We start from the raw sequence: 24,363 nt of genomic DNA on the forward strand, positions 1-24,363 counted from the left end.
TAAGACCTCGCTACTCTCTGACAACATGATTAGCGAGTACGCTGTAACAACCTCACCTAAAAACTAGCATGTTCTTCAATGGCTCCTGTGTGCGAGAAGTAAATCAAGTGGTTTTTTCTTTTTCATTATTATAGACTAGCTGAATTACCTACCTATGACGGGTACATTACTACTTCAAAACTGTAGATGACAAAACAGCATTTGTTTTCCTAAATATTTATTAAACTTTATCATGCATATGGTCATTATAAATACAAATATATTACAATGCATTTGAAATAAAAATACTGTTATTCATATAAAAATTCAAGTGAGGTGAATAAACACCAGGGGGGTATTTTTCGTACGTGGATTACTCGTTTAGCCGGATGTAATTGACGGATTGGCATGATCCTGGATCTGTTTTTCAAAACTCTTGCTGGATGTGTTGTCATAGCAGCACATCCAAATCCTCAAACCTGCTCTGAGCAGGTTTGTTCTATGTAAACAAGGATTAGCTCACACACTTAAATCAGTGTCTGTGCATGGAATTCATTCAGTCATGGCTTTGTCGTTCATGAATGAGCGACCAATTGATATCGATGCGCAAATTATAAGAAGAGAATTTCATATAGAGAGGGTTTTGCGCGATCAGCAAGATCCTTTATTGCTCCCGGAGGAAATTCTTTTCGAAAAATACCGCTTTAGCCAAGGGGGAATATTGTATCTCAAAGAGTTATTAGCACCGTATATTCGAAGTCAAACTAGGCGAAGTCGGGCTCTCACAACCACACAGACAGTATGCATTGCTTTGAGGTTTTTTGCAAGCGGCACTTTTTTTATATACTGTAGGCGATGTGGAAAATCTATCTAAAAGTGCAGTTTGCCAGGCAATTCGTAAAGTCTGTTTGGCTCGGAAATATTTCCTTCGGGTTTTCATAGTGTTTCCTGGACACCTGCGTGTGCAGACAATAAAAGAGGCGTTTCATGCCATTGCAGGTAGGTAATACACAGGCAAAAACACCCACAGTTCCATAAAGAATCTCACAATCAGCCTAACATTCTCATTACCCAGGATTTCCAAATGTGATTGGGGCACATGGGACTGATCAGAGTGGTGTTTGATCAAACATTATTTGGAAAATGTACCTCTCCTCCTGATGAATAATGAGACACTGTCTTCATCAAATATTTGACCTTCGTCAATATCTCGTTGGTCAGACACAAGTTCTAAAGATATGACATTCCCTGCAACTGACTCAACAAAAAAAAAAAAAAAAAAAAGGGGGCTATATGGAACATACCTATGGCACACATTGAGGACAAATATATGCAATGACCATTCTTAACCTGAAATGAAGTGACCACTGCATCCTGCCACTGGTTCTGGGGAGGAGCTTCCCCCTGGAATGCCCTCAGAAACAGGGTGATGGGCATTTTGCTGGATAGCCAACTCTTCTGCAGGGGTTAGGTTTGGACCACGTGGACCTCCACCTGTTTTCTGCTTGTCTGCCTTCTTATTAGCTTTAAAATTAATGTTTTTTATATTATATATGATTATGTCAACAATTCTTTAAATAATTATATACCAATATTTACCAGTTTGAAGTATATTCTTGTACTTCACTTTAACCTGTTCCCATGTTCTCCTTGTGCTCACGTTTGATCTGGAATTATGACATATTAAATAATAATTAATCTGACACATAGGAAATGAAACGCTGCATTCAGTAAATATAATGCACACTACTTAGCGTTTAATTTGTCGTTCACTTTTTGCCAGCCGTCTTTCCTGGTTTGGGCTGCTTTTGCAGTGTTACCCCTTGAGCATATTAAATCTTGAAATTCTTCATGTCCTTCAAATAAAAGGTCCTGCTCCGCTTGTGTGAAAAAAATGTGCCCGTTCTTTCGTCATTTTTTTATAGCCTATCAAAGACTTGCTGATCATGTTTTCTAGACTCAAAATATATGGGCTTTTCAATCAGCGCGGGCGTGCACATTCATCTCGGATGATTAGATCCAGCTAGACTAATCTACTACACGGCTGCGTTTGAAAAACCGACTTATCCTGGATGAGTTTTACCGGCATTAGCTCATCCAAGATGAGGCATCTGATCTCGGATGATTTAAGTGACGTACGGAAAATACCCCCCAGATGTCTAGCGATTGCTATTTTATAAGCAACATTTTCTATTGTATTTCATGGAGCATATAGAAGCAAAGAGCTGTTTGATGTCACTTGTGAGCAAGCAATATAAAGCTGCACAGGAGAGAAAAAAAAATCTGTTCATAAAGAAATGCCAACAATTGTCCCCGATTTTTTTCTTGTGATTTGTTTATGATCATAGCAAAGCTGACACAAATAGGAAGTTGCACACATTTAAAAGTCAACTGACAACTACTAGGAATCAAAGGTGTTCTTGGGATTCTAATGTTCAGTCACCTGTCAATATATTAGCCTCTCTTATATGGCTGTGAATAGCCTTTACTTTCAATGAACAGTTTGAAACATTTGTTTTGAATCTGTTGCTGGCTCTTAAAATTCTACATCAGACACTTTCTTCTGGCATTGACAGATCTTGGGTTTCAATTGGTTCTCTTTCTAAAAGGCACATTATATGAAAATTAATTAAAAAATAAAATAGAAATAGCAAAACATACTGACTTTACTCCACAGTGAACGGCTACATCCAACAGGGTGTACTCTCAACTAAAATGTTTAACATTTAAAGTCTGAGTTTACACACAGAGGGCAGTATCAAGGTAATGCATACACTGCTTAGTAATCAGTATGTTTAGGTTAGCAAAAACTGAAAAAAAGAAATACCAGAATACTAGCCGACGCCCGCCGTGTGAGAATAGGAACGGAAAAACGGTAAGAAAGGAATTCAGAAATCAAGAAGAAATTAATACTTCTTGAAAGACACAGTGTGTAGAATTTCCGGCCAAGCAGGATTACATGTGAAAGTGATAAATAAATCAGGCTTTCTGAATTAACGTACTATGGTCATGGCATCCTGATAGTTTTGTTGCATGTATCTTGGACTTCCTGGAAATGTGGACGGTAATATAATCATTTTGCCTACACGTACATTGTTATTTTCATAGTTTGCTTGCAGTGCGTCGGATAGTCCTTTGTATTGTTCCATGCGCAGATCTTGTTGATGTAATTTGAGATAGTTGAGACGCGCGCCCTCTGTTTTAACATACGCATCTACAACGTACTGTTGGAATAGTTTGCCGCTGGAGTGCAAAATACTAAATGTATTCCTCATTGCTAATCTGTACGAGTAAAATTGGCATTGAGTAAGCCTTATTCGCTTGGCGCTTCTTTTATCTGGAACATGTTGTAAATCTTTGTGCCAGCCAATGTCTCCGTAAGGGAATAAAAGTGGGTAATAAAAGTGGGCAAACCATAGGATCGCAATTCATATTGAACGTGAAAATCTGTCTGCAGGAGTTGCCTATGGGATAGATGCAAATGTCCCTTTCGGAAGGCGTTTCACCATCTTCTCCGACAAAAATCGCTGCAATGTCGGGGCATTGTATCGTCGTAAATCCTGCCTAAGGTCTTCCTTGAAAACCATTCGTACAGATGCTGTTGGATTGGACTGAGCGATTTCATGCATGTGTTTGTATGATTTAGTGAATGGGTTGATGGTTCTGAGCATGGAATCTAGCTGGAGAAGTAAATTTTCTCTGCATGCAGAGTTTGCTTTATTTTGTAAGCGTACTTCAGCAGCTTGCGCTGTGTCAAAAACATACAACTGTCCATATCCTGGAGAGGTAGAAGTGTTAGCGTATAGTGGAGAGATTTGGTGATAAATTTGCCCTTGTATTTTAAAACAGTATGGTCCGTGGCCAGGAGGTTGAGGTATCTGTGCACCCATGGAAGCAAACGCTAGAGAAGAGTTGTATTCTCAAATGTGCTCACGATAATTTTTAGCTTCTGATGTTTGCTGCGTAAGAAGCTGTTATAAAGACACAGGTGGCTCCCGCAAAGGTGGTAAAGCTACTTTACCATTGTGGCGGCACTTCGAGTACTTGTTGGATGTATTACGCTCAGCAGGCCAGTATAGTGCATAACATGGAAGAGGACGAATAGGAATCGAGAAATGCCGTGTTGGCTACGTGTGGGCGGGACCGGTTTTGAAGTGGAAGCAGGACGAACCAAAAGAGAAATATATATAAGAGATTACAAAGGGGCCTTCTTCAGGGAACAACTAATAGTTTACAACCTTCAGATACTGTGAAAGAATTAAGCTAAACTTTATTTGATTACTTAAAAACCCTTGGGCTTAAAGCCAAGTTTGACCAGATTGTGTTACTACACCCTCTATACCCTAGAAAGTTGTAAATTCCAGTGATAAATGCAAGAAAACAACAATTCACAAACAAAATGAGACAGAGTATTATCATCTTTGGAAGTTTATGCCTTTCATTTTGAGAAATTGCAAAAAAAAAAAAAAATTGGCAGTGAGTATGGAATCATATACAATCCAAAGGCAATTGGAAACTGGAACAAACTGTTAGGAAAGAGATCTGGCGGACCCACTGTCACAACCCAATCAGAAGATAACTTTCTGAGGGTCACCAGCTTGCTTGATAGGCACCTCACAGCACAAAAGCTTCAAGCAAAGCTCAAAAGTGGTGTTAAATTTTTAAGTCTCAGTGTCTACTATAAAGAGGAGACTTTGTGCTGCAGGTTTACTAAAGTGAGTGGCATTAAGAAAGCCATTCCTTAAAGGACAAAATAGTGTCTTGAAATACCTGCTGTTGACTTCTGCAAACTGGACATTCATTCATTCTTCCATTTCAATGGATTAAATTTGAAGAAAAACTGAGGTGTTCTAAAACTTTCCAATGGTACTGGGTGTATGTGTATTTATACATATTTTATGTTACACACATACATACAGTATATACACATAAAACACACTATTATATATTATACATAAATATTTCCAGGTTCTGTAGTTCCCATAAGGCATAGTAGTCAGTGACCTGCCAAGACTTAAGCAGCGAGTCTCAGCTTGCAAAGCATTGAAATAAACAGATGATTTTCTTTATGTGGCCTTTTAAGGAATGAATTTAGTTTGTACCTTTGTAGTCACGGTGAAATCAAAACAAAGAATCCATTTACTGCTTAACAGATGTGAAAATAAAAAAAGCACTTTTTTATGGAACATTTAAAATCTTTGCTCAATTAACATCGTTCTGCTATTTCTATGCATGTTCATAGCTAAAGATTTCTTTAAGTACAATTGATGACTGCCTCCATAAATAAGAACCTCAAGGATGAATATTGCTAAAACAAAGGATGTGAGCTTCTTCCTTAATTTTATTGATTACTGTACATTACAAAGAGCGCATTACAAAGCAGGACCAACAGTACTACATCTGTTCATGTCGCACCAAAGTGCATTAATTTTGCAGACAATAATTCTACTCTTGTACATTAATAATCACTTCAGCAATAAAGGACAAAGAAAACACAATAACAACCCAAACAAACTATCCACTCATTGTCTGAATGTATCATTTTTCTTCTATCTTCCCTTCTCAAGCACACTATTGTGAGTATTCGAGAGCTACAGAACACAGTTGATGTTTAGCTGACCTTGTAAATTAATCCATTCTTTTTAAAGTAGGACTTAACCCTTTCATCTATGTTGATTTAAAGTTTCAAAGCATTAAACTAGCCCATTACAGCACAGCTGCCTCATAGATCCACCATCTTGGGTTCACATGCTGTGCTTTGTGATTGTCTGTTTGGAGCTTGCACAGTCTCCTTGTGTTTTCTGATTTCCACATTGCAGTGACTCATGCAATATTCAAATTGGCTCCATCTGCATGAGTGGCCCTACAATGGCCTGGCACCTTGTCCAGGGTTTGCCTACTGAATTGTGCCAAGTGCTGCTGGGATAGGCTACAGCAGCCACATGACACTGAACTGGATAAACGGATGTTATGCTATCTGCTATCCTAATAAGCTGGACGATTAAAAGTAGAGGACAAATTGAGGTTTGATCTAAGGGTGGATAGTATAATATTTTGCACAAAATGTAAAAATTCCAAGTGTTAAAAGGAGTAAAAAAAAAAAAAACATTTAATTCAGCTGTAGGTAGCCAATGTAGGAAGAGGTCACTTTTATCAGGTGAACAGTGTGAGCAAAGTGAAATGTGGAAACTCATAGGATTGCCAAAAAGAAAAGGAACATGGAATGTAAAATATACAGAGATACAAGTCAAGTCAAGCTGGGGAGCATGCACTGGTACAGTGCATTGCCGCACCCACCACACAACGAAAAGGCTCGGGATCCCGGTTGGCAACCCCCCAGGCAGATACACGGTCCTGTCCCACCCTCTGGAAATGACCCTCTATCTGCCGCAGCCAGGTGTTACGTGGGCAAACCCTTGGCCTGGTCCAGCCACTCAGTCCCCAACGATGAGGATCCTACAAAGCTGGATCACCCTCTGGGAATCGTGCCACATGGCCGTAGTACCGTAACTGACGCTCCCTCACAATGTAGGTAATGTGCCTCATTCGGGACTCCATGAGCAGCTGCTCATTCAACACAGTGTCGAACCAACGGTACCCAAGGATTTTCTGGACAGAAAATCCCCCCCCCCCCCCCCCCCCCCTATGCTCTCCAAATCCATCTGCAGACTTCATAGGAAGAGTCACCAGAGACATGAATGTTACTGCCAAGGTTGACAATCTCTCCGCAAACAGACACACTGCTGATGGCTGTGCCCAAGAGGTCATTAAAGGCCTGGATCTTGGTTTGTTTCCAGAACACTCGCTAGCCCACACACTCAGACTCCTCACTCAGTCTCTTGAGCACCCTCATCAGAGCCTCCATTGATTTCATGAAGATCACAGCATCGTCAGCAAAGTCAAGATCCGTGACTCTTTCTTCACCAACAGATGCCCCATAGCCCCTGGACCCTGCCCAACACCCAGTCCATACAAGCAATGAACAGAGAAGGAGGAAGAACACACCCCTGATGAACCCCAGAATCATCTGGGAAAAACAGAGGTTCTGCCTCCACTCTGCACAGCACTCACAGTACCAGTGTAGAAGCCGGCCATGATATCCAGGATGTCCCACAGGGCAGCTTGATCAACTGAGTCGAAAGATACCCGAACACAAAAATCACCCCATTATGGAAACTGAACAAAACTAGAAGCAGCCTTGAACAAATCTGCAATATCCTAATATGACATATTTACTTTTATCATGGTGTGGTTTGACTAGGTTATATTAAAAATGACTGCACTACATTACATTTGTTGAAATTCAAGTCAGTAGAACATTAGAACCACCATGATGAGAATGGACAGTTAGCTCAAAGAATGGTCATTACTGAACCTCTCTGAAGTCCAGAATATCCTTTTATAAATATCTTTCTTTTATAAAGCACCATTCTTACACAACACCCTCACAAGATGCTTTACATAGTAATTAAGAATAAATGTAAAATTACATGAAACCGACTTAAATATACATACGTAAGTAAAGTACAGAAAGGTGCAGTGGAGAAGAAGTACGGCCTAGCTGATAGTGTGGAGGTGTGAGGATTTGAACAGAAGCAGAATACAGATGCCAATTAAAATGCAATGTAAAACAGGCTTTTTTATTTTATTCCTCAAGGGAAAAAATAAAAATATCACAGAGTACCTAAAAGGAAAATCTACCCATTATTAAATGCACTTTTAGGGTCACTGGGACCAAAACTTGTTCAGACAACAATTGGCACAAAGCAGGAACCCACCTATCACGAAGTAACAACCACAGCAGAGCCAGAGTTACTGATTTACCTCAAGCCGATGTTGCATTAATCGACTGCTGGTGGGAGGGGATGTCAAAGTTGATAACTGAGCGTCTGATCAATTGTACATCAATTGACACGACTAGAAATCGATGGGGATGTCAAATTAACCATCTGTAAGGCGACGTTCTGCAAAGTTTCAAATATCCAAAGTACTGCAAGTCCAACCTTTTTTTCCAAAACCCAATAACATGCTGCCTTACAGAGAAGGTGGCCATGCAAGGGTTTACAGGTACAGAGAGTTCAGGCACAATCTTTGCCATTTTTGATTCTTTTATGGTGAACAAAACATGAGACATCAGAAAAATAAGCCTCTTTTATGACTGTGATATCCAAAACACCCACTTCCCTTATTCGTCACCACTCAGTTATAGGCATTGTACTTTTGGCTGAGAGCTCATTGCTGGTCAGCTTTCATACACAGAGCCCCATCCCACAACTCAAAATGAAATCAAACCTATTAGATTTAAATCACGGCGAATTACAGTCTGGATGGACAGAGTCACTGGGCATGTCACACAACATGACTGGTCATTACATCACAAGAACGCACCACGACTGCCTGGGGCACACTAACATTATATGACTGAAAATTGCAGGAAAAGTCAAGTGATGCAACTTGGTCTTAACCTGCATGTCTTTACAGTGTGGGAGGAAAACCAGAGTAGCTGCAGAAAACCCCATGCAGACACAGGGAGAAGTTTCAAACACCACAACAGACAGCAACCAGTCTGGACTGTAAGCCTAAGACTGAGGAGCTGCACTAACCATTAACCCCTCCACACATTCCCAACTAACAGAAAGCATCCTGTTGAGGGAACATTTCACCATTAAAAAGGTGAAGGATTAAAAAAAGATTACAATGGTAGAAGGTGCAGCATTTAACAATTACTAGGATGTTTAAGTGCTATTTAGATTCCACCTAAAAATGATCCTTTTTGTACCCATGACTCGCTTTAGACTGTTTATAGCGATAGTTACAAAATGTTTTTATCTGATGTTTAATTGAAGAAAGGAGATAACAAAATTCTTGATGAATGGAGGCCTAACTTGAACATCAAACAATATCAAAACAGGGATGAAAAAAAATCTCAAATTACTTGTGCCTATGATTCCAGATGTCAGGAATCTGGTCATATGCTTACATCATCCCAAACATATAATTTTACAAAAAATATTGTTGAATACAAAAATTCTGGAAAAGTCTTAAGTGACAGTGAAGTGTGGACAAATGAAATTAAGCTAAAGAAGTGAAGATTCCCCACTGGCCAGGAGTCCTGCATACTCATTGGCTCCCCTGATGTTTCATGAGCTCCACAACTGCAACACGTCAGAGTTATTCAAAGGCAGTTTGTGAAATTACACAAGTGAATGGGCTTTCTACTTGTCAAAACATTTTGGATATGCACAAATATGAGCCGTATTTTCCACCACTATTGAAATCAGGGTGTGGGCCATCCTGTAATGTCAATCATCTGCCGAGTAATCCATAGACAAACTCCAAAGGGAGTCAAATGCATCATGGCATCACCAGTCCTGAAACAAACTGAATTAATGTATTATATCACGGTGAATTTTTGATGAAGCACATGACCCGCAAGCGGCCTATGGTGGTTATTTACTTCTGCAAAGTGCTCCTGCTCTTACCCTGCCATTCTTTACATCAATTGGCTTATGAAATAATCCACAACTTGCACTACATGCACAGTGGAATGAATACATGACTTGGAATTGGTGTGAAAGGATGGAAACGCACTGCACTGCACTGCACTTCACTTCAGGGTTTGCTTTAGTGACTGATTAGTGCAAGATTTCAGCAACTGTAGTTCACAAACATGACATGCCTTCTTTCAAAAGCTCAAGGCGACTTGCTTTAAGATGTGAAGGTAATAACATGATCCCTGCCTTATCATAAAATGAATACATTCCCACAGCTCTCACCCCCTTTCAGTAATTTAGTACCTTATAATGCAATGCAAATAGCAGTGTTCTGAACACATATTTACTATATAACTACTCCAGAAATGTGAATTCATTACAATCTTATATGACATTTGTGAATGTGGCTCAAATTTTAAATGTTTTAAGTATGCCGTTTTTGTTGAAAAGACATACTCTGCATTATTTAATTACTTATTGCTACTATTATTTATTGAGGCCACCTCTCAAGGGATAGCAATCAATGCCACCAAAAAAAACAATTTCTAATGGGAACACGGATTTTTAATGTTTTCACTTGATCTTCTTTAATTTCTTAATTCTTTATTGTTTACCTTTCTCAGAACATGTTCTGAAATTTTGAAACCATCTGAAGCAGTTTGGTAGCTAATGAATGAGGTATTAGTGGGCAGGAGGTTTGTATAAAACAAACAGACAGAGTGGAACCTCTGTCTGCGAGCATAATTCGTTCCGGAAACGTGCTAGCAATCCAAAGCACTCTTACAGTGCATCACTTTTTCCACATTTTGTTATGTTACAGCCTTATTCCAAAATGGATTAAATTAATTTTTTCCTCAGAATTCTACACACAACACCCCATAATGACAACGTGAAAAAAGTTTGAGGTTTTTGCAAATTTATTAAAAATAAACAAAAATGAGAAATCACATGTACATAAGTATTCACAGCCTTTGCTCAATACTTTGTCGATGCACCTTTGGCAGCAATTACAGCCTCAAGTCTTTAATAATATGATGCCACAAGCTTAGCACACCTATCCTTGGCCAGTTTCGCCCATTCCTCTTTGTGGCACCTCTCAAGCTCCATCAGGTTGGATGGGAAGCATCAGTGCACAGCCATTTTAAGATCTCTCCAGAGATGTTCAAATGGATTCAAGTCTGGGCTCTGGCTGGGCCACTCAAGGACATTCACAGAGTTGTCCTGAAGCCACTCCTTTGATATCTTGGCTGTGTGCTTAGGGTCGTCCTGCTGAAAGATGAACCGTCGCCCCAGTCGGAGGTCAAGAGCGCCCTGGAGTAGGTTTTCATCCAGGATGTCTCTGTACATTGCTGCAGTCATCTTTCCCTTTATCCTGACTAGTCTCCCAATTCCTACCGCTGAAAAACATCCCCACAGCATGATGCTGCCACCACCATGCTTCACTGTAGGGATGGTATTGGCCTGGTGATGAGCAGTGCCTGGTTTCCTCCAAATGTGACGCCTGGCATTCACACCAAAGAGTTCAATCTTTGTTTCATCAGACCAGAGAATTTTCTTTCTCATGGTCTGAGAGTCCTTCAGGTGCCTTTTGGCAAACTCCAGGCGGGCTGCCATGTGCCTTTTACTAAGGAGTGGCTTCTGTCTGGCCACTCTACCATACAGGCCCGATTGGTGGATTGCTGCAGAGATGGTTGTCCTTCTGGAAGGTTCTCCTCTCTCCACAGAGGACCTCTGGAGCTCTGACAGAGTGACCATCGGGTTCTTGGTCACCTCTCTGACTAAGGCCCTTCTCCCCCAATCGCTCAGTTTAGATGGCCAACCAGCTCTAGGAAGAGTCCTGGTGGTTTTGAACTTCTTCCACTTACGGATGATGGAGGCCTCTGTGCTCATTGGGACCTTCAAAGCAGCAGAAATTTTTCTGTAACCTTCCCCAGATTTGTGCCTCAAGACAATCCTGTCTCGGAGGTCTACAATTCCTTTGACTTCATGCTTGGTTTGTGCCCCGACATGAACTGTCAACTGTGGCACCTTATATAGACAGGTGTGTGCCTTTCCAAATCATGTCCAATCAACTGAATTTACCACAGGTGGACTCCAATTAAGCTGCAGAAACATCTCAAGGATGATCAGGGGAAACAGGATGCACCTGAGCTCAATTTTGAGCTTCATGGCAAAGGCTGTGAATACTTATGTACATGTGCTCTCTCAATTTTTTTATTTTTAATAAATTTGCAAAAACCTCAAGTAAACTTTTTTCACGTTGTCATTATGGGGTGTTGTGTGTAGAATTCTGAGGAAAAAAATGAATTTAACCCATTTTGGAATAAGGCTGTAACATAACAAAATGTGGAAAAAGTGATGCGCTGTGAATACTTTCCGGATGCACTGTATATCAAAGCGAATTTCCCCATAAGAAATAATGGAAACTCAGATGATTCGTTTACAACCCAAAACTATTCTTTTCAAAATGATTAATACAAAATATTAAGTAAAAATACATAAAACAAATTAACCTGCAATTTATCTTTGAAAAGAATCATGGCTGGTGTGAGTGAGTTTCTAAACTCTTGTAGGATTGCACCCAACGGGACAACACGTGGAAGAGAACCATCAGCTCAGTTGTGATCACGTGACGCTCGGCAGACAAAGCGTATATGTACTACTCGTATTGCAAGACCTCACTCGTTTATCAAGTTAAAATTTATTGAAAATTTTAGCTTGTCTTGCAAAACACTCGCAAACCAAGGTTCCACTGTGTTTGATACCATCATAAATCATTATATATCTTGTCACACATGTGCGCATGGGAGGCAGCTAAAGGGCTTGAGTGAAGGCAGTTCTGAGGCATGCCGGGATGTGGCAGAGTGCACCGACTCTTTTTTTTCCCCCCTTACCTGTAGACCAATTCCGGGAGATTTCACCTGGCTCTCTTGACGTCACTTCTGGGACCGAGCCAATGAAAGAAGACCTTACCGGCTCCGGCCCCTGTGATATCACCTCCGGGCTCGAACCAATGACTGAAGAATATGAGCCAGATCCCTATGACCTCACTTCCTGTCTTCCCCTTTAAAAGTCTACACCTTTTCCCTATTTGTCAGTCTTGTTTTGGACTCCATTGTATGCACGTCAGTGCTCTTTATCGATAAAAACGACTTTGCAGCCAGGATACCAGATTATATGGGTGGCTGCCCTAAACCTTTATCTGTGTATGTCTCATTTTTGCGACAATATACAGTATATAAATATATATAGGATAGGAGGTGTTCATAGTGCATAGTTGATAATGGTAACAATAGGAAAGTACCCAATGCCCAGTCAAGACTGACATATCAGAAGGGAGGCTCTGGCAGACCAAACTGCAACTGTGGCATGAATCAGACCAGAAGTGTCCACTCAGACCAAATGTAACGATCTTTGTCCTGCTTTCCCTGGCATGCAGGGCACACACTCGACCATCACTGCCAAGCAGGACTACAGAGATGCCTCAAATGGAAAGTTGGAGGGAGGAATTTTTGTCCTCTCTAGTGATGAAACCAGGTTCTGTCTGGAAGTAAGTGATGTCATATACGTGTCTGGTGGAGAACAGCCATATCCATTGTGTATAAGCCTGCAACACACAGGGCCCATTCTGGCATCATGGTGTGGAGTGCAATCAGCCGCAGTGCACATTTGCATCTGGTATTTATGGAAATGACATTGGCCAGCACTACCTACAGCACAGTCAAGCTGTTCCTGGTCCATTCCTGTGTCATTATTATTATCTATATATATATAATTCACTAAGCTGGGAGACAAGTAGCCACCCATGGAAAGCGGCGTGGATTCACTAAACCGCCGACAAGAAAGACATCAATGGCGCACGCAGGAAGGAGCCACGCCCACCAACTCTTAGACCATTGGATACGACGAAAAAAATCACAGAGCCACGCCCACTAACTCGGACGCGACGCCTCGGAAAACATGCCGCCATTTCTGTTTGTCTGTGCCACAGTCCACATGCAGCTCTGAGCCACGTTGACTTTTCATTAGTCAACCTCAGTGGAACCTTGGTTCACACAGAGGCAGCGCCAGAGAGAGAGAGAGAGCCGCGCACACACAGGCAGCGCCAAGAGAGAGAGCCGCGCACACACAGGCAGCGCCAAGAGAGAGAGCCGCGCACACACAGGCAGCGCCAAGAGAGAGAGCCGCGCACACACAGGCAGCGCCAAGAGAGAGAGCCGCGCACACACAGGCAGCGCCAAGAGAGAGAGCCGCGCACACACAGGCAGCGCCAAGAGAGAGAGCCGCGCACACACAGGCAGCGCCAAGAGAGAGAGCCGCGCACACACAGACAGCGCCAGAGAGAGAGCCGCGCGCACACACAGGCAGCGCCAGAGAGAGAGCCGCGCACACACAGGCAGCGCCAGAGAGACAGAGGCACACACAGAGCCAGCGCCAGAGAGAGACAGAGGTACACACAGGCAGCGCGAGAGAGAAAGAGCCGCGCACACACAGGCAGCGCCAGAGAGAGACAGAGGCACACATATGCAGCGCGCGAGAGAGAGAGCCACACGCACACACACACACACACACACACAGAGGCAACGCCAGAGAGAGACAGAGGCATACACAGGCAGCGCAAGAGAGAGCCGCGCAATCCTTTAAAACTGAAGTTAAAACACAATGAAGGAAGCAGTCTTTAAAAACCAATAAGCCCTGTGCCTCTTTTTCATTAGCGTCTCACCTGCTTCAGGCCCTGCAACAGTCGAGACGCTCTCTCTGCAGCTGACCTTCTCTGTGCCTGACTCCACTACTGTCAGTCGCCTGATTAAAAATGGCCTTTTGAAGGGGAGCTATGGACCCGCTATACCACAGGAACACATTGCCTTTGAGCCTGCTCTCGCTCACTCTAACGTACCGGTTTTCTCTCTCTCTCTCCTCACTCGCTCACACACTGCACAGGGGAGAAATGCCCGCAGCACGAGTCTACCCGGAAAACGTTTCAGCCACACTTCCACGCCCCTCGCTACACTGTGAGTGCGATGATTATTTATTTAAAAATGGGCTTTTGAAGGGGAGCTGTGGACCAGTTACCTCACAGGATCACCTGTGACATGCCTTCACATTGTTTTCCTTTTATTTATGATCCTGTTGAGCAGATCAGACACCCAGGCAAACAACACTGAATAATCAATAGCTGCAACCACTCTGCCTGCCCCAACTCCTCACCTTAGTCGGTTTTGTCTGTGTTCAGCAGTGTTCCCCAAACTCGGTCCTGGTGAACCCCTATGGATGCAGGGTTTTGTTCCAACCAGATTCCTAATCATTAATGCCGGCGAAACTCATCCGGGATAAGTCGGTTTTTCAAACGCAGACGTGTAGCACATTAGTCTAGCAGACTAGCTGGATGTAAAAATGTCATTAGCCATGTTTCCATTTAAGGAGTTTTTGTGAAAAAATATTTAGCGCTTCAAATTTTTTTACCGATATAGCTGATGGAAATGCTAATTATTGATAAAATGTTGTACATGTCGACATAATATTTTTCCGTTTAACTTTAGCGCATAAATTCCATATCGATACTTCAGATGTCGCAAAAACTACATTGGAAACAGTTTTTGTCGGAAAAAAGGGCTTTAACGCAAATAAATGTGTCACATTTTCAACACGTGCAATCAAAACGAGAATGGCGGAGCGGTTCGCATGGTCTGATGAAGAGAGTTTTTTTTTTTGATTAAACGTCGTTATTTTGTATTAATTCAAATTTCAGTTTTAGTTAAAAACCTTAAGGGAAGCAGGTTACAGTACTAATTCAGTTGTTATCGCACTGTGAAGGGATGTTGAAAGGTAGGCTCACCTGTACAGATCCGATGCTGCAAACACAGCTGCATCATGGGCACTTCCAGGAGTGCCAACGCAAATGTCTCGTATCATGCACCTGTCATCAACAAGGGCCTGGAGAACAATAGATGGCCACCCTTTGCGATTAATGTAATCGCGGTAGCCTTCCGTCGGGGAAGAATAGGCACATGCGTGCCATCCAGCGCACCGTAAATCTGTGGCACAAGATGCACCAAGGAATTGCGGTATGCAATTTCATTGGCCTCCGCTACAGTCGGAAGTCTGATATAACGGCGCATTAATTTTTCTTTAATAGCGGTGCACACAGCATATATACATCGATGGACGGTAGTTTTACCCTAAGTTCTTGTCTATAAGCCGCGGCTTATCTAAGGACAAAAGTTGTGAAAATGAAAAAATAGAATATCGGCTTATACATAAATCCGGCTTATACAGTAATCCCTCCTCCATCGCGGGGGTTGTGTTCCAGAGCCACCCGCGAAATAAGAAAATCCGCGAAGTAGAAACCATATGTTTATATGGTTATTTTTATATTGTCATGCTTGGGTCACAGATTTGCGCAGAAACACAGGAGGTTGTAGAGAGACAGGAACGTTATTCAAACACTGCAAACAAACATTTGTCTCTTTTTCAAAAGTTTAAACTGTGCTCCATGACAAGACAGAGATGACAGTTCCGTCTCACAATTAAAAGAATGCAAACATATCTTCCTCTTCAAAGGAGTGAAGCAAACAAATCAATATGTCTGTTTGGCTTTTAAGTATGCGAAGCACCGCGGCACAAAGCTGTTGAAGGCGGCAGCTCACACCCCCCTCCGTCAGGAGCAGGAAGAGAGAGAGAGAGACAGAGTTTGTTTTTCAGTCAAAAATCAATACGTGCCCTTCGAGCTTTTAAGTATGCGAAGCACTGTGCAGCATGTCTTTTCAGGAATCAGCTTTACAAAAGATAGCAACGTGAAGATAATCTTTCAGCATTTTTAGACGAGCGTCCGTATCGTCTAGGTGTGCAAACAGCCCCCCTGCTCAATCCCCATACGTCAGGATCACAGATAGTCAGCGCAAGAGAGACAGAGAAAAGTAAGTTGGGTAGCTTCTCAGCCATCTGCCAATAGCGTCCCTTGTATGAAATCAACTGGGCAAACCAACTAAGAAAGCATGTACAGTACCAGAAATTAAAAGACCCATTGTCCGCAGAAATCCGCGAACCAGCAAAAAATCCGCGATATATATTTAAATATGCTTACATATAAAATCACAATTTAAATGACCGCTACGCGCGCGTGTTGACTCGGCGACGCCCAGAGCAGAAAGAACGCGCTCCAACCGCGCCATGCGGGGAGTGAGAGAGACGCCAATATCTCACACTCTCTCCCCCCTTAAAGAAATTAAATGGGTGCGAGTGAGACCACTGACCTCCCTCCCTTCTATTAGTTATAGGTTATAGTACGTTCGGCTTATCTATGATACGATTTTATTTTAAAAATTCGTATGATTTTTGGTCTCCGGCTTATACAGGAGTCCGGCTTATAGACAAGAACCTAGGGCACTAACCCCGAAAGTTTCTCCAACTACTCTATACTCGGCGCAGGTTGCCAGCTTGTAAAGGGCAATGGCAATCCGCTTTTGGGTTGGAACCGGTGGTCGGTGGCAACCTGTGATGGGCGCAACATCAGGACTGATGAATCCACACAACATCTCAAACGTCGGCCGTGTCATTCTAAAATGTTGCAGCCAGAGATTTTCTGTTAAGTGTCTCTCCACCACCTCCTCCCAGAAGGTCTTATTCCGTCGTCTCTCCCATACCCGTGGGTTTCGTCGCACTGGGGTACTTTCTTCGAGCTCTAGGGCTATCAGACAAGCAACTGCTTCATTCTGCTGTCGTCTTCGGATATTATGTACAATTCCAATTACTTGTGAAACTGAAATAACAGTAAGCTGGCAAATTTCAAAAAACTGTCTGAATAATCTCTCCATTTCTTTGTTTCTTTGTTTAGTGGAGGGGGTGTAACGTGGAAAACAAAAGGTAGATAATTTGCGACATACACAAAATTATGTATGGAAACGGCTCAAGGGCAGATTTTTTTCGCGATACAACAAAAGTTATGCGACAGTTCGTTTTGGGGGGGGGGGGGGGGGTGACGTCATCACGCACACCATTTTATCAATAAAAAGCCAGTTTGATGGAAACAGGCTGGAGACAGCAAATTTCGCACATTTTTTTTACGTATATTCTGTTTGTCGATAACAAAACGTCGCAAAAAACTGGATGGAAACTTAGCTACTGACGAAACTATTGCTCTCAAACTTCGCAACATGGCTGTTGGCTTTGTTTGCCAACATTGGGATAATGTCGGCGACGTGGTCACAAACTGCAACAACTCACCACACAAGGACGCCCTGTCTCTCGAGGCATTCACACTGCCAGAAGACAACCATGGGATACACAGAAAACAGCCATGTCAGTCAACGCAGATCAGACACCCAGGCAAACAACACTGAATAATCAATAGCTGCAACTACTTTGCCCGCCCCTGAGTCGGTTTCATCTCTGTTCAGCAGTGTTTGCCAAACTCGGTCCTGGTGAACCCCTCTGGCTGCAGGATTTTGTTCCAACCAGATTCCTAATCATTAATGCCGCTGAAACTCAACCGGGATAAGTCGGTTTTTCAAACGCAGCCGTGTAGCAGATTAGTCTAGCAGGATGTAATAATCCGAGATGAATGCGCGCCCTCGCGCCGAGTGAAAAGCCAATATATATTGAATCTATAAAACATGATCAGCAAGTCTTTGATAGGTTGCAACAAAATGATGAAAGAATGGGCTAATTTTTTTCACACAAGCTGGGTGGGTGGGTGTTAGTTAATTACTTACTCGAAGGATTTCAAGATTTAATATACACAAGCGGTAACACTGTAAAAGCGGCCCAAACCAGAAAAGACGGCTGGCAAAAAGTGGCTGACAAATTAAACGCGTGTGCATTGTACTTACTGAAAGCAGCGTTACGGATTTTGCAAATGTTCATTTTTTTCCCTCTGCTTAAAAAAGCAGCGTGATTATGCGGCGTATACTACACCGCGAGTTGGTATGCAGCGTGTAAAACAGTTTGTCGCGGATAATTTGCCTTTTACTTTAAGACGAAGACAATTTCCTGTTAGACTTGCCTTTGCAATGACAATTAATAAGGCACAGGACCAAACTTTCAAAAACATGGCTAGCCGCTCATACGCTCGCACTGATTATGTCCCTGCCCTTTGTACGCCCCCCCTCAGTACTACCATGGTCGGATGACTTGGTGGATTATATATAGAAAAGCAGCCAAAACCGCAAACAACAATGAAAACTCTACGTGACTCACACGTGCATATGGACTGTGCAAAGAAGAAAATGACTCAGGTGACGAGTTGGGGGTGGGCACATGAAATGTTACTTTTCTTGGTGATTTATTACATTTCCCACTTTTCAAATGTTAATTTTCTCCCTGTGCTTAAAAATCATTTAAAAAAGCGGCCTTATTATGCGGTTTATGGTACGCCGTGGGTTGGCTAGTTATTATTATTATAAAAAAAAAAAGTTAACAGAACTGGCACAAAAAGATATGGCAGATTTAGTCAATAGAGCCCAGTTAAAGTTGTACTTCGAAACTTTTACCCAAAGTGCTTTAGTATAGTTCAGAACAAGGTGAGATTTTTAATGCAAAGCAGTATTTAAATATTAAAATGCTCACTGTAGAACCTTGTCACTGAATTATCACAAAGGTTGTTGTTACTACATAAAGTGTAGGCCTTGATTAGACACCAGATGCTTGACACGGAGTAGCACTCAAGTGCTTTGGATTGTTCAATCTTCAGAACGTTCACACAGTGCTGATATCCTGTTTTACTGCACTGATTCTTTAGGCATATTTAGGGCGGTCAAGAGAAAATAATTTGAGTATTTCTAAAAACGCTGGGGGGGGGGAACATTCAAATTAGGCAAACACCTAGTAGCATCAGCTAATACACAAATACAATGATGACACTGCATGAAATGAAAGAAGGAAAGCACATCAATCAGTAGAACATTAACAATTTGGACAAGAGGGAGCAATTACTAAAAAAAAAAAAAAAAAAAAAAAAAACTTTACATTTATATAGCACTTTTCTCAATACTCAAAACATTCTTCAAGCAGTAAGGACCCAGGAAGCGAACCCATAATCTCCTTACGGCAAAGCAGCAATGCTATCACTGCGCCACCTCAGCCCAACAAGTTTATCAATCCTATTCTCCAAAACAACATGTCTGGATTTAAAGGTCCCTAAAGTGCTACTCCCTACCACACTGCTTGGCAATCTAGTCCTCATGCCTATGGTTCTCTGTGTAAAGAAGAACCTTCTATCCATTTGTGTGAAATCCACCCTGAACAGGTTTTTGCCATCACTCACTAACAGTGCACCACTGACTCGCATGTTTATGTATCCATTCCATGCTATTCATCAAGTGCAGGCACAGAGCGCTATAACAAGTTCCCAATACAAATGCAAACTTTACAAATTACTAAGTACATAATGTGAATACATAAAGTCAGATTTTTTTAAATAAACGGGGAAAAAAAAAAAAAAAGTACAGGTCAACCCTTACGATTCAGTTTGGGGGTACGATTCGCTGATCTGCCTCTTTTGCAGGTTTGTCATCAATAATTAAACAGAAATTTGCAAGTTTTGTGACCTACTGCAGAAAACCACAGACATCGCTGTAGCAGCACTACTTGAAAGAACTGTAAATCCCACCAGACCCTCAGTACTGCATGATTGGGCAGCTTCACCAGTTGCCGCAAGGCCGCTGGGTGAAAGATGAGGGCTTTAGTTTCAAAAGTGAGCCAGCAGGATCGCAATCGGTGGTGTCTTTTTGTTGCACTTCTTCACTGCACAGCTGGATTACAGCTACACCCAGCGGATTAGTTTTCTCAGGAGTTAAGTTCTTGTCCTGTGCCTGCTTGTTCGTGTGATTTCATCTGGGCTAGAAAACATCTTTGTTTACAGATCTTCACATACACCAGAATCACGGTAGGACAAAAATGTACATAACTTTCAGGAGGCTGTTCACAGGGGGTGTCATTTCCTAACTACACCATCATCATCCGCATCTGTAAAATTGGGCTGTATTGTGAGTGTTTATCGTTTTATGCTTAGTGTTTTGTTGGATTTCTTTTGGAATCTAATATTAATCATTTTTTGCTCTTTTACTACCATAAATATACACACAAATTCATTATAATATGTTCAATTTTGTAAAGAGGTACTTTTCACTAAAGAATTTCTGAACTATGCACTTTGTCTGGGGGGATGGCATGCATCTTGGTCTCGGCAGTCAGCCTCACGCATGTGATTTCCTTGCACAATGATCCTTCTACCTTGTGCTTCTCACAACTTTTTGCAAGTTATTTAGTGCAATAAACTTATAACATAGAACAATCATGGGACCATAATGTATTTGCAGGAGTCCTGCGGCTCTAACACCAAAGCAAAGGATTACTGTAGTATGAAACTGATTAAGTTAAATGGAACCCAGCAATATCTGTCCATTAACTTAAGACTGATCAATGCAAAACTCAGCATCCAACGGCAATAAAAGGAAAGCAAACTCCTTAAATACATAGAAGAGCCTAAGGTGAGCACATACCTGAATCAGACACTTGCTCACGTCACTGGCACAGAGGGCCTTGTTGCAGGCAGTGGTCAGAGAGAGTCCAGAAAAAAGAAACAAAATGGCCGAAACTGAAAGAATTTCATAAGGTGACCTCATTGCTGTTAACTTTGCAGTAGATGCTCCAAAAGACGTGTAACACAATCACTAGCCTAAAAAAAAAATACAAACAAACTAGATTAAAAAAAGAAATGTAGGCCAAGATGTCTACAGTATAGTGCAAGATTAACTGAACTGATCAAAAACAAAGCAACTTCACACTTGGGCTTTTGTTATTTTTGTTTTTATTTATCAGCTTAATTTGAGCACACTGCAGGAATCTCTTCTGTGTAAAAACGAACAACCTGATGGCTGCTGAAGATCTCAATGACCTTGGGAAGGCAGCACAAAAGATGGCAGCTCAAGCCCACAACCTTTACATTCACTGAGTTAACACACAAATAGAAGGATTTTCTTTTTTTTTTGGCATTCAAAAGGAAACCATCATCAGCATGTACATCTTGTTACTGTGCTCTCCAGTACTTGGATGTTGTCACCTTATTCTGAGGTTCTCCCAGTTACAATAACCACTCCATCATACAGCCCACTCAAACAAGCCATTTTGGAGTCACCAAATTAATGCAATATTCAAGTCTTTCAAGATACCAAAGTAAAAACACCATCATAGAGAGAATTTACAGACTCCATAAGTGTTGAATTGGACCTCAGGATGCAGGATTTGTGAGGCACTTGTCACATTAGTCTTTGTTACAAAGAGTAATTCTCAGTCCTTCACTTTCCTTCCAAGTATGTAATTAAACCAAATACTGCATGATAAATACACACAGGTGTAAATGGTAAAAAACTAAATGGAGAAATGCTGGTCTCGTCATTTGCATGTTATTGCTAATTATGAGCAATAAAAAAACCAAGAATACAGCTGTTTAAGACTAAAATAAGCAATAAAGGTTCAAAATATTAATGAGCGAGACAACTAAAGTGATGCAGAAGTGTTACTTGAGTAATAAGTGCTTCTTATTAAGCAATTGGGTTGGAGCAAAAACCTGCAGCCCTCCAGGACCGTGATTGAGGACCCCTGCTCTAAACTTTGCATTCCGAATTTTTGCATCACTTAACAGACAAGATCAAGGCACAAACAAACCTTTACAGCAGCTTTTTATAGAGAACGCCATCCCAAAGCAGTGGTGCACAGGATCAGCCATTACCGTATAGAAATATTGCTCTTAATATTGGCAGCACGATAGAGCAGTGGCAAGTGCTGCAACCTCATGGATCCAACATTTCAGGGTTTGTGTCCTGTTCTGGCCATCATCCATGAGGGGAAAGAATACAACCTGTGCTTCCAAACAGGTCACCCTGCTGAGGGCAAGCATGTTCGGGCCCGGCCAGCACTTCGATTGGAGACCATCTAGGAAAAAGCCTGCAAGAGGAGTTGGTGAGACCAGCATTGGGTGCTTACCCTGTGGTCTGTGTGTGGTTCCCAATGCCCCAGTGCAGTGATGCACATGCGGAGCTGTAACTACAGCGCCGTCCTCTGAATGAGACGTCAAACTGAAGTCCTGACTTTCGGTGGTCATCAACAATCCCTGGGCATATTTCATGAAGAGTAGGTTTCATCCTGATGTCCTGACTGAATTGCCCATCACAACTTTGTCCGTTCTGGCCCCCTAATCACCCCCCACCTCCTATTAGCCAACTCTCTCACAACCCTTTTTCACTTGTGTGTGGTGAGCACACTGGAGTAATTAATAATGGCTGCCACAGCATCATCCAGGTAGGAGATACACATTGGTGGTCTAAATCTACATAGAGCACTATATACAGTAAGTGCAAAGGATTACCATTATCATGTTTGGGGGCTTTTCCTGGCCCGGCGAGAGGAAATGGGCATGTGCTCAAGTTTGTTCTATGGTGGGCTGGTGTTCGCTTGATGAACCCCTGAGACTCAGAGTTGTATTAAACAGGTTTGGTAATGTAATATTACAATAACTGACAAAGAAAGGTACAAATGCTGCCTATATATTATAACAAATATAGTTCTTACAACCTCAGGTTAACATCCGACATCAGGGATTCTTGGTACCCTAATAACATTCCAATGATGTCCTTATGATCTCGTATGCTTTGCCGTCCATCTCCGGATTTGAAGCACGACAAAGGATATGCGGGTTTTGAAAATGGATGGATCAAACTCTGGAAATCAGCTTAACACAACAAACTGGAACACGTCGAAAACTTGCACAATGATGCAAGCCAATAAATTTTCCAAATTACGCATCACAAAAAAAAGACAACTGTAGAGAGAAAGGCGCTAAAAAAATAGCCGTACATTACCTCCAGAACAATTCAAGCGGTTGCCCTGGCAAACTTGACGGCACCGGAGAATGAAAAAATAAAGTTTATGGGCGAGGACTTCGGCGGCGAAGCCGTGTGCCTGCGCAAAAGAACGAATAAAAAAATAAAAGAAGGTGGGCAGAGGATCGAGTAAAAGGAGTCGCTTGATGCGTGAAGAAGTGAAGTAATGCCCAGTGCGCACACCTTGTCCGTTCGCCTCCTCGAGTTACGTGTTTTGGTAGGGAGACTACTCTCCACCTCCACGCCGGAGATGCTGCCCGTGCGATTCGGCGAGCCAAAACATCCCAAAGCCATCGACACTTTTGTTTCGAGCCGTGAAACGAGCCCTGCTTAAAACGCACACCGACCTGTGGACACTACACAACAAAGAAAGCCCCCAACTCAAACTTACACACTACATTTTTCCACAGAAGCATTCTACAAATCTTACCAGAAATCGCCCACTAGATAACCCCGGTAGGTTTCTCCACCTCTCCTTCGGAGCGCATGAATGCCAAAAAAAAAACAAACAAAAAAACCTCGATGCAGACCGTTTGACAAAGGCGACCTCGGTCCCGTTCAACCATCTCAAACACTAAATGTTAAAGGCTCACCTCTCGACACAGGTACGAATGGGCCCGCGCGTCCAGTTCCCTTTGCCTCGGAGGCAAAAATGAAATAGTGCGGGCGCGAGCGGGGCTGCGGTGCCTGGCTGCTCCTGAACAGTGCGAGTTCGAGCGTGAGCGTGAGCGTGTGGGTTTGCGCGTGCGCGACCTTAAAGACGCAGGCTTTTCTCGAACGCTCTCTGCTGAGGAATCCATCCATTAACAAACCTGACACCAAACAGGCATTTTGGGCGCGTCTATTTGTTGGACATGGACATCCCATCGCTCAGATTAAATGTTAAGGTGAGCATTTGCCTTTGTCACTATGTCACTATAAAATAATATTATTCTTAGTTTTAGTTTTTGGAACTATCAATTTTAACAAAAGAAGAAGAGCCTGCATATCTGCCATGTCTTTGTTTTTCACTC

The 24,363-nt window shown here is 42.2% G+C and overlaps 1 protein-coding gene across 1 annotated transcript in view; it reads right to left on the reverse strand.

Annotated features, from left to right (window-relative positions):
- The window catches only part of twsg1a (twisted gastrulation BMP signaling modulator 1a), an 83,577-nt gene extending 59,487 nt beyond the window's left edge, over positions 1-24,090 (reverse strand). The window contains exons 1-2 of the mRNA XM_028803698.2: positions 23,944-24,090; positions 20,972-21,147 (exon numbers count right to left, since the gene is read on the reverse strand). Of these exons, the coding sequence (XP_028659531.1) occupies positions 20,972-21,094 (123 nt within the window). The 5' untranslated portion in view covers positions 21,095-21,147; positions 23,944-24,090. The remainder of the gene's footprint in view (positions 1-20,971; positions 21,148-23,943) is intronic.
- Positions 24,091-24,363: the final 273 nt, after the last annotated feature.

The sequence above is a fragment of the Erpetoichthys calabaricus genome, chromosome 6, assembly GCF_900747795.2.
Source record: "Erpetoichthys calabaricus chromosome 6, fErpCal1.3, whole genome shotgun sequence".
Taxonomy (NCBI): Eukaryota; Metazoa; Chordata; class Cladistia; order Polypteriformes; family Polypteridae; genus Erpetoichthys; species Erpetoichthys calabaricus.